Genomic DNA, 10,443 nt, shown 5'->3' with positions numbered 1-10,443 from the left:
CCTTTCCCAGGGCCTATTCCCATCGGACCTCTCCTGTCTAGCGACATCCAGCTCCTCCTGAACCAGCCTGTGCGAGAAAACGGGATTTTCTGAAGCTGCGGGCGGCCCCGCTGCTACCTGCCACAGGGCTGCGAGAAAACATCTGCCAGGTCAGGCCTTCCTCCCGGTCTTGCCACTTCACTTTTCCACCCCCAAAGTGACATGTGTCATTCAGCGCAAGCATCGGAAGTGTTTAATCAGCACAGCTCCTTCATTTGGACACAGTTTCTGGAGACGCCATCGTTTTTATGTTTTCTGCAACCATACAAGATCTCTCTTAGCTCCAGACAAGACAAAGGGGAAAAGTTAATCATTGCGAAGTTAAAAGATTTGGTTACAAATTTGAATGTGGCAAAAGTAACAACAACAAAAAAGCAACAAAACAAAATGCCACAATATTAAAATGTACCCGCATCGATCCCTGCTTCAACGACTCCTTAAGCATCCCTGCACTGGGAAAGCAAACCGGACAAACCCAATTAATAGAATCCTAGTTTCCAAATGGGACACCACCCCTTCCTCCTGGGTCCGTCTGGGGATTTTCTAACTGCTACGGAATAAAAGGGGAGCTTTCAAAATGTGTCTCAAAAAAATCCCCTTGTTTCCTGCCCTTACTATGCTGCAGCCTTGGCTTAGGGGACGCAATGCCCGTAGCACTGCCAAGGGAAAAACACTCAAAAATGTAGCTATAAGGCACCAACCCCCATGAAAAATTGAGGGACCCCCACAGAACAACTTCTTCATCGTTTTTCCTGGTTTATAGGAAGTTAAGTAAACGGCCTACATGAGCCGACACGGCCGTGGTTTTCAAATCACACTGAGAAGCTGTTTTTCCCGTGGCTGAAGGGTCTTTTTCTCTCCAGCTCCTGACACATCAGGGCAGCACAAGCACAGAGCGCCCACGCGGGGCTCCTGCAGCCCCAGCCCTCCCATGTGCGTCACGCCACCTCCGGTAAGATGGGGCACAGAGCAGGCCCCCTTTTTCACAGTTCCCATTCTCTCGGTGCCCTCCCACCACACTTGCCTTTCTAATTAATTTTTTTAATCACTGTTTTCTGGCCACAGAAGAGGAGCGAGCAGAAGCACTCATGAAGACAGCAGTGATTACGTCTCTTTTTTGCCCCATTGCCGCATGCTGTATCACTTTTCATCTGTTGAGGTGTACGATATCAGCGCCTGGGTTTTCATAGCGAAACACCGAATTTCATTTCTCATCATCGCTTCGGCTCCAGGTTCTCTGAAGCTCCTCAAGGTCCTCTTTGGATTGGAGTCAACCTAAATAACATGTCAATAATTAATCATTTAAATAAATAACATGCCGTCTGCAAATAGCGACTCACTCTGTATGCAGGTTAATAAATATGTTAAATAACCCAGAACAGAGTACAAAACCTGGAGCCACCTACTGCCAACCTTTTGGGGGAAGAAGAGCAGCTACTGATATTTATAGGAGCAGCAGGATTACAGCTCCACCAACTCTCAGTCCTGCTGCTGTGCAAACACAGGAGGGAAAGACGGTCCCCGAGCCCCGCAAGCTTCTTATTTAAAATAGAAGAAATAAAACATAGAGCAATGGAAAAGATAAATGGTCAGTGGGATAAGCAGCAAACACTACATGGAGCAAAACGCTTCGGAGCCTACACTTCGTCTTCTCTCCAGCTCCATCATTCATCTCCATCCTCCACCCAGGTTCGGGCTGCCTCAAGGTACCGCCCGAAACAGCCCAGTAAACTGCGGGATTCTGGGGGGCGGGGGCCATTATTTGCCCTAAAGATTCAGGAACAGCCCAATGTAAAAAAAAAAATATTATGGGAATGCAATAGGAAAATGAACTGCAAAGTGTCACATGCAGAGAGAAAAGCAAGTGGGATGATCCAAGGCACCAAATGTCTTCTGCAGGGGCCCTGAGCCAGGAGAGACACTGCCGAGGAGGTGGGTGTGACAGATCTCCGAAACAGCACCAAAAACGTGGCGAAAGCACCCAAACAGCCATTTTCAGTGCCTTTCCCAGCCAGGAAAACAACCTGTGGACATCAAATTGAGCTGGTGGCAGCAGGAGGCCACGGGGACTGGAAGTTTAAACACGTTCAGAAAGCAATTTGATAAAATCCATGGGAAAGACGCCTCGGGGATTGTATGGAAAACCAAAGCGTGGGCTGCGGCTCAGGGGGACGCTCCCGGCGGGGCTGGGGGATCGGGGTGCGGGTGGCACTGCCTGCCTGTGCCCCCTCCTCTGCCAGGCCCCGCGGCCCGAGCCAGCGTGGCCGCTCTCACCCAAAATAACCCCTGGTTTAAAAATTAATGAGATCAGAGGAGGCCCGAGGGAGAAATGGTGCGTCCACAGGACTCGCCGGTGGTTAAAGAAAGCACTCCGGCCACAGACACGGGTGAAAAGCCAGATCATATCTTTGCCTCCATTTTCACGAGCAGGCAGACTTGGGGGGAGGGGCGGGTCGCCTGCTACAGAGGTTTTTCTGTTAAAAAAAAGACAAAACAAAGCAACAAAAAACCACGCATGCCACGAGCCGAGCTCCGCAGACGACACTGTCACAGGGTGATTGAAGCAGCCAAGCCCCCAGCCCAGGGCGAGGTCTCTGAAGGTGCCTTGGCAGCCCCGAGGCAAACAACGTCCGTCCGTCCGTCCCCCCCCCAAAAAAAAAAACCCGCGCGGGGGTGAACACGGTCCCTCTGCACCCAGGGCCCGCGGGTTCGCAGCGCCGCGCCCATCCCAGCGCCGGAGCCGCGCAGCCGCCGCGCAACGAGGGCCCTGCGCTCACTTTTTCCTGGCGCAGCGGGGGCGGCGGCGGCCGGCCCAGCCCCGGCAGGAAGCGCGGGGTCGGGGAAGGGGGGGGAGCGGCGCCCACCCTATCCGCCGGGCGGGCAGCGGGGGCGGGCGGGGCCGGGCCGGGCTCCGCGCTGCTTCCGCGCGGGTAAGCGGCTGCGCGGGTCCCGGGGGCCGGGCTGCGAGGGGAGGGCACTGGTTACGCTCCCCGGGGAGGCTGCGCGGCGGCCCCCCCCCCCCCCCCCCCCCCCGCGTTACACCCCGCGCAGTAATTTTTGGCTGAAACAATGGCAGATATCAGCATTTATTTGCAGAGGGGCCGCCGGCGAGGCGGGGCGGGCGGCTCGGGCCGGCACAATGGGGGCTTTGTTGGGCGGCACAGGGCCCCCGCCGCTCCTGGGCCGCGGGGAGCGGGGTCTGAGCGGGGCTTAAAGCGAGCGGAGCGAGGGTGGCCTGTGGGAGAAGCAGCTTTGCTGGCGGGTGGGAAGCTCCTGGATGGGGTCCCAGCTCGTTGAGCGTGGGTTTGGGCAACGGCGGTGCCGTGGGTCGGGAGAAATTTCTAAATCGGGGTGCGGGGGCCGTCTGGGGGGAGGGAAGGGGCTCCGCGAGGCCTTGCTGCGTGCCGGGCGCCCGTCTCGTTTCAGTGGGGAGGAACCCACGCGTGAGGCTGCGGGAGCTGGGTGGTGCCTTCGCGGGGTGAAGGCCGCGTGTCTCGCTGGCAGGCGCGCCATGGGCGCCACCGGCCACAGCCGCCTGCTGCTGCAGCAGCTGAACATGCAGCGGGAGTTCGGCTTCCTCTGCGACTGCACCGTTGCCATCGGGGATGTGTACTTCAAGGCCCACAGAGCGGTGCTCGCTGCTTTTTCGAACTATTTTAAGATGATATTTATCCACCAGACGAGGTAAGGATGCACGGCTCTCCTCCTGCCTTTTAACTGTTCTGCTCAGCTTTCTGCTTTTTCCCCTTTCTAAAGTTTTATTACAGTCTACAAGCGCATAAGTGAGGGTGTTAGGCCTGAGAGTATTTTCCTAAGCCAGCACACACCTCGGCTCTCCCAGCCCAGAAAGTGCTGTCCTTTAAAACCACCCCTTAGTCAGCATACGCCAACATCAGGCCCCACATTTTGAAGATGAGACATTTGTGTGACCAGAGAAAGTAAACATTCCCCATCCTCCTGCAGTGAGACCTCACAGATTTGCTATCTAAGGATATCCAGGTACCTCCTGCCCATGCGCAGCGTGTCCATGGCTTTGCATTAGCTTGTAGGCGAGCTTGCTGGGTGGGACTGTCCCTTTTGGCAGGACCCATGGGATTGAAGCAATCGAGAAGCCATAGCCTTATCACAGTTCTGCGCTTCAGACTCTTGCAGATAAGAGCCGAGACTGAGATCATCAATTTATTTCAAGCTGCTGTTCAGATGCTTCACCTGGCTGGGTCAGGAGTGGTTCTGCAGGTATAACGACAGCGGTGCCAAGGTCTAATCTCACGTCTGAGCTGGAGCTTGCTGCTTGTAATCAATTAAACTCTTCTCCATTCCCCTTCCTTTTTGAGGGTCGTGGCCCCCAGCACCTTTTGCAGGATAATCGTTGGCCGTCAGCCACATAGCCCTTCAGCTGGAAGTGAGAGGATCAGTTAACTTCCTTGCCAATAGATATTGTTTACCGACACTTAAGTGCAAAGCTCATAAAGATTACACAGTAGCGGCAGCTGAATTTATTACTTGAACACACAAATATTCTTTGCCTCATATTATTGGAGTGGCATGCACCAGCGACGTATGTGTAGGTTGCGTGGCATCGCTGTGGTGCCAGTTGGTTGTGCGTGCGAGTGATGGGGTGGCTGGGGGCTGGCCACTCTCACCGTCCCTGGCTGCGGTTGTGCATGCGATCTTTGTAATCGCAGCGGTAAATATGCGCTCAGGCACTTTGCTGTGCAAGCAGGGCACCTGCACCTGCAGAAGCAGGTCTCGGTGGGGGGAGCGCTGCTCGTGAACTGGGGGCTAGGCAGCAGCGCACATGCTCCAGCAGCAAACGGCAGAGCAAATGAACGGGCAGGTAATGGATCAGGACTATAATTTGGAGCCCTGTGTGTACTTAATAATCTGTCTTGTTTCAGCGAATGCATAAAGATTCAGCCTGCAGACATCCAGCCTGACATATTTAGTTACTTGTTGCATATCATGTACACTGGGAAAGGGCCAAAGCAGACCGTCAGCCAGAGCCGACTGGAGGAGGGCATCCGCTTTCTCCATGCAGACCACCTCTCCCATATCGCGATTGAGATGAACCAAGTGTTCTCCCCAGAGCCGGTCCAGTCTTCAAACTTGTACGGGATCCAGATCTCGACCGCACACAAACCGGCGAAGGAACACCTGGGAGCGAAGGAGAGTCCGCCCAAGGCGGGCAGCAGGTCCGCTGCCCAGGGCGATCACCCGCAGCTGCAGCTCTCTCTGGCCATCGGCCTGGATGACAGCTCCCTGGACCAGCAGGTCGCTCGCCCCTCTGCTCAGCCTGCTGCTCTCACCAAGCCAGCAGAAGAGTGTCCGAAGCCCTCGGTCTCCATAAAGCAGGAGAGGTGCGACTCGGAGCCTGTGGTGTCCCAGAACTGCACTCCTCCTTCTCCGGAGGTAGCGAGCCCCATCTTTGCTAAGGCCAGCCTCAGGGTGCACTTGTGTCACTACTGCGGAGAGCGTTTCGACTCCCGGGGTGGGCTGCGGCAGCACTTGCACACACATGTCTCGGGCTCGCTGCCGTTCGGCGTGCCGGCCTCCATCCTGGAGAGCAGCGACCTGGGGGAGGTGCAGCCTCTGGCTGAGGACAGGGAGGCTGGGGACGGCCACCAGCTCGGGGCCTTCCTCCTCAAGGAGGACGAGCATCAACTGGAGCATCCGAGCTGCAGCAACCTGGAACCTCTGCAGATTGGCCAGCTCTCCCTCATCTCCAAGGACCACGAACCAGTGGAGCTGAACTGTAACTTTTCTTTCTCAAGAAAAAGAAAAATCAGTTGCACCGTCTGCGGCCGTGGATTTTTCCGGAAGAGCCAGTTGCTTGAACACATGTACACACACAGAGGGAAACAGCACAAATACAGCCGCTGCCAGCGGCTGGAGAGCCCCGCGACCCCCAGGTTTCATCCTTACTGTGACAGCGAGAGCGTGGGGAAAAGCTCCAGTTTATCCCAAGAGCACTTAGATGAATGTATACTGGAGTCAGATCTCATGCAAGAAAGTGTTGATACGATCCTGGTAGAGTAGTTCTCCCCTTGTGTAGCCTGTAGGAGCTGAAAATGGATATTTTGGCATTTTCCATCTAGTGAGTGGCTGCTCCCTGCAGCTGATGGTCTCCACTGTTCCCGTTGCCTCTGAGATAACTGTGAAGAACTGCACACTTAGATTTGTGTACTTGATTTTTTTTTTCACTTCCCTAACTTAAACTCAAGCTAATTCCCATCTAAGTCCCTTCTTGGAAGTGTCTGTGTAATGCAGTTACATTTTTCATAAATGTAAACTTGTTCCTGCTCTGCGTTACTAGATTTAAGACTCTGTTGCTGGGTGTGAGGTTTAAACATTCACTAATATGCTACGCGGTGCCTACTACTGTTTGTATCCCGTAGAATTGCTCTTCTAAAAATACGTGGAGGGAAGTGTAGCAGGAAATATGTATTGTGTTTCCCAAACAGTTTGTTTTTAATGAAAATAAATATCTCAAGGAGGTGAATCCTGAAGTTCGTGTTGTATAACTACGGTTAAAAAATCTCTGCATAAATACACGCGGGAGCCGTAAGGCTGGTGTTTTCCAGGGAACTGTTGGCGTTGATGTAAGGGTGGCAGTCTTCACTTCAACAAGCCCTGGGGTCCTTGTCAGTACAATCTTTTTAAGTTTACTTTTAGACTCAAGGAGTTTGGATGCATTTTCTCTCATTCCTTCTCCCTCCTCAGCCGCTACTGCATGAACAGAGACAAATTTTGATGCCCCTCTAGGTCCAGGTCCCATTACTGGACCATCTTCTCTGCAAGGAGGAGTGAAAGCTGCAAAGAAGTGCCCTTTCCTCTCAGAGAGGAGGCACATCCTAATCTAAGTCTTTACAGGATTCATTACCACACACAGATTTTCTCAGTGAAAATGATTCCTGACGCTATAAACAGCTTGGAGCAAACACATCCTTAAATAGTGCAATCTGTGTATTTGCTAAGAGCAAATATGTAACGTGTTGTTACTTCTCGGCTTGCAGAGCCACCATAAAATGGCAAAATGCAAACTTTTCACCTTTCATTGATCATTACTTTATATCTGAATAATAACAACTTATCCAAGAGGGGTTTAAGATTGCACGTGTTCCTCTTGGATTTGTGTTTTGTCCCTCTAGTTTTTCACTTGAGATACCCCAGATGGGCTCCAACCCATCCCTCAAGAGGTGCTCTTAATCAGAAGGCCCCAAACAGGCGCGTGAAGTTCTTGCAGCGCAGAGGTTTCTTTTTCGGAGAAGAGCGAAAGCCTTGCGAGCTGCTCCCATAATCTCATTACCCAGTTTTTGAGAAGCTGGAGGCTCCCTGCCGGTCCTGGTGGAGTTGAGTCATTGCCTTCGGAAAGGGGGAGCCTGAACAATGGTGAGAACAGTCTACTGTCAAAATGCCCGCTCCAAAGCTCTTTGTAGTCAGGACCCTTGAGCTGTCTTCTTTGGAACTGTCCTGGAGCAAGAGCTGCAATTAAATCGCTGCCGAATTAAAAGACCATCTGAGGTCTCTGTAAGGGCGGCTGCTGCTCCTCCTGGGCAGGGAGCTGCACACTCCAGGGGATGGATTGGCCGCTGAGGGCTGCCAAATTGTGTTTTAAGACAAAGGGGAAAAACAAACAGCCTCTGAGCCTGCCCGGATGATGTTACAAAATGCACACTGCGGTTTGGTGTGTGCTTGCCTGCTAGACTCGAGCGCTCCGCTCGCTGTGTCCGCCCATTAAAGCTGCTCTGGTGTGAATGCATTTTAGCTCTGTTTAAAAAGCCTTTCTTTAGAACAAGCAAATGAACAAAACCCTGCTGACGTCCAGGCCTGCAAATGTTGCATCTGAGCATGGAGCAGTTCACACGGAGCATTTCCTAGAGGAGGGCCTTCTGGGTCTCTCCCGGGGTAACAGCATCAGCCAAATCACATCCAGCACAGACTGCTTGTAACTGGGGCAAATGCCTCCCAGTTTCCACCGACCTCTATTTCTACACAATGGGTAAAACAACAACAACAAAAAGTATTTTACAGTAATTCCCCCTTTGTGTGCGACACTTTACGGAGTGGGCTGGCTTCTCCACGCGCTGCTTGCTTCACACGAGTTCTTACATACAATTTAAGCCGTGTTAGGAACAGAGAGGAGCATCTTCTGGGTTGGGACACAGCTCGAGAAGAGCTACAACTGGGTTTTCAGACTGTTCAGTGGGAGATGGGCACCTTGGTAACTTCAACTGGATGCCTAACTTGCCTGAACTAACTGCTAGTGGAAGTCAAATGTCCCTGTCTGCAGGGACAGCTGGGCGGTGGTGACTGAGCTTGGCACTGGGGACAGCAGCGGGGATAGAAGCAGCGGTGCCTGAAGGTGCCCCTGGGACATGCTGCTCGTCTTCAGGTTTGTGGGCAGGATTGTTTTCTTTTCACTTCTTGGCCATTAAAAGGGAAATTTAATAAAAACCATGCACTCAGCTAGAAGATTCAAATGTCTGTCAGCTCTAAGTGTTGTGTTGACTGCAAATGCATCAGTAAAGCAGACGTCGCACTGAAATGAGTGCTGTGTTCACGTGCGTGTGCAGTGTGTCTTCAAAAAGTTATGAGGGTAAGCAATTTATTTTTTATCACAGCCCCCCCCCCGCCCTTTTTAGGGTGTACTTTGGTTAAACTTGGCGGTACCGAGCATCTGTGACATTGAACACCTGCGAAAGACATTTTTTTGCATCATTTGCAAAGAAGAAATGCATTTTCAGCAGTTTTCTACCGCAAACGTTAAAGTGCTGTTATAATTAAAGCAGTAGAAAAAGCTTGGGAGACAGACGTCGTCAGCTCCGAGTTACGTTAACTGGCAAACATCATTCCCTTTAAGTCTTATGAATAGAAAATAATTTCAGAAGACAGTTACGTTTGCTAAGCAAGGGCAGCAGCTGCTCCTGGATACATCACAAAAACTTTTATTACCGTTTGTAGAAGAGACTTGAATTACTCAGTACTTAACCTTTACGCCGGTGCGTGCTTGGAAATCTGCCCGACTTGTGCAGCTGGCCTTGGCAAAAATTCATTTCTTGTGGGTGTTTTTTCATGAAAACGTAAAAGAATTTGTCACAGCGTGCAGAATAACGATACCCGTGATTCCTTCCAGATCTCTGCGACTGGTTGCTAGATGCACGTGGGCTTAAGCAGCAGAAGCCCCAGGGCGGTGACACGGGAAGGCTGGAAGTCGGGAAGCTCCAGGGGATCCCCAGAGCTTGGCCCCGCGCTGCGAAGGCGTCCCCGCGTCAGGGGCGCAGAGCTGGCGAACCACAAGTGCCTTGTCTGCGGGCTCCACAGCTCGTGTTTGATGAAAACAGGGTAAGACTGGGGCTCAGACCCCTGCCAAAGCCCCATAGCCTGAGCGGGCTCCTCGGTGAGCTCACGTTAACCCCTGAAATGCCAGTAAGTGCTGCGGCAGCTGCCATCACTTTCAGATGTATCTGGGTACTGGCCTGAATATGCCGCCCGTCGGTTGGCTGGCTCATCGACCAAAGCACGCTAAACAATTTTGAGATCGGTATTTTGAAATACTTTCAGTGCTCTGATGCTGAACAGACCAGGTCCAGCAGGGCCTTGTTTCCTGGGCTGCTTAGGGTGCAGTAACGGGCATGGAATAAAGGGTATTTATTTATCTAGGTTTTTTTTGCTGAGAAGCTTGCTTTTCACCACCTGCAGTGCTGGCTGGGATGCCGTTTGGTAGCACTTGTGTAATGAAAGCGTTAGGCTGAACTTCTCTTGCATTCCCGGTGCCAGAGGAGCGAGACTTTGATGCCTGTTACTTGCACATGTCGTCTTTAAAAGGTAACCCGTCCCCTCTCAGCGTTCTCCTGCAAATGTTCAGATTTTTTTTTAAAACCCCTTAAGCTCATTTTACCTTCTGCACAGGCTGTGGTTACAACGCGTGTCCTCAGCCATCTGGCTACACCAGCCATTCGGGCAGGCTCCTTGCTTGCCTGTCGTCTGTTAAATCACTGCAAAATCGGGCGGTGGCGATGTGTGAGGGTGCAGAAGGGCTGACACAGCCCGTCCATGGGTGCAGTGCCCCTCACCAGAGGGCTCTGGGACATCTATGCATGCTGAAAAGGTTAAAAAGGGGAAAAAAAAAATTGCAGTCAGGATGTAAACATGAAGCAGTAAGCATTGCAGTTAAAAATAAACCCATGAAATACCGCTGTCACGAGCTTTCCAGAGTGTAATGCTGATACTGAATAGTTTTCTACTGTTCTGGAGGCAGAAGGTATAAATCCCGTGTAAGTGAAGTCTTCGAAAGTGCTGTGAGAAGTGATCTCAGCGGATGCAACTCAGCATCATTGAATAGGACCGTGAGCTATCAGAGGCCGAGGTGGGAGGTCTCCTCTTGGCTTGTCAAAGCCCTCCCAT

General features: G+C 52.1%; 1 protein-coding gene and 1 long non-coding RNA gene across 2 annotated transcripts; one reads left to right on the top strand and one right to left on the bottom strand.

Moving 5' to 3' along the window:
• Positions 1–264: 264 nt before the first annotated feature.
• LOC147600480 (uncharacterized) lies at positions 265–2,926 on the bottom strand. Its single transcript, XR_015258648.1, has 3 exons — positions 2,817–2,926; positions 1,681–1,806; positions 265–1,314 (listed from the first exon to the last, which is right to left on the bottom strand). It is a non-coding gene; the product is annotated as an uncharacterized LOC147600480 (long non-coding RNA).
• A 14-nt stretch (positions 2,927–2,940) lies between these two features.
• Positions 2,941–6,538, top strand: ZBTB25 (zinc finger and BTB domain containing 25). Its single transcript, XM_086748581.1, has 3 exons — positions 2,941–2,969; positions 3,544–3,723; positions 4,938–6,538. Exons 2-3 carry the CDS (start codon positions 3,551–3,553, stop codon positions 6,073–6,075), a joined length of 1,311 nt encoding a protein of 436 aa, XP_086604707.1. The 5' UTR covers positions 2,941–2,969; positions 3,544–3,550; the 3' UTR covers positions 6,076–6,538.
• The last annotated feature ends 3,905 nt before the right edge of the window (positions 6,539–10,443 follow it).

Source organism: Chlamydotis macqueenii, chromosome 5 (assembly GCF_036417535.1).
Source record: "Chlamydotis macqueenii isolate bChlMac1 chromosome 5, bChlMac1.mat, whole genome shotgun sequence".
In the NCBI taxonomy this organism is placed as follows: Eukaryota; Metazoa; Chordata; class Aves; order Otidiformes; family Otididae; genus Chlamydotis; species Chlamydotis macqueenii.
This window is presented reverse-complemented; position numbering and strand designations above follow the sequence as displayed.

Excerpts from the sequence above, each read along its gene's own strand:
- ZBTB25 (XM_086748581.1), top strand. The coding sequence starts at position 3,551 with ATGGGCGCCACCGGCCACAGCCGCCTGCTGCTGCAGCAGCTGAACATG. Across the intron at positions 3,724-4,937 it reads ATATTTATCCACCAGACGAG|CGAATGCATAAAGATTCAGC; the intron begins GTAAGGATGCAC and ends GTCTTGTTTCAG.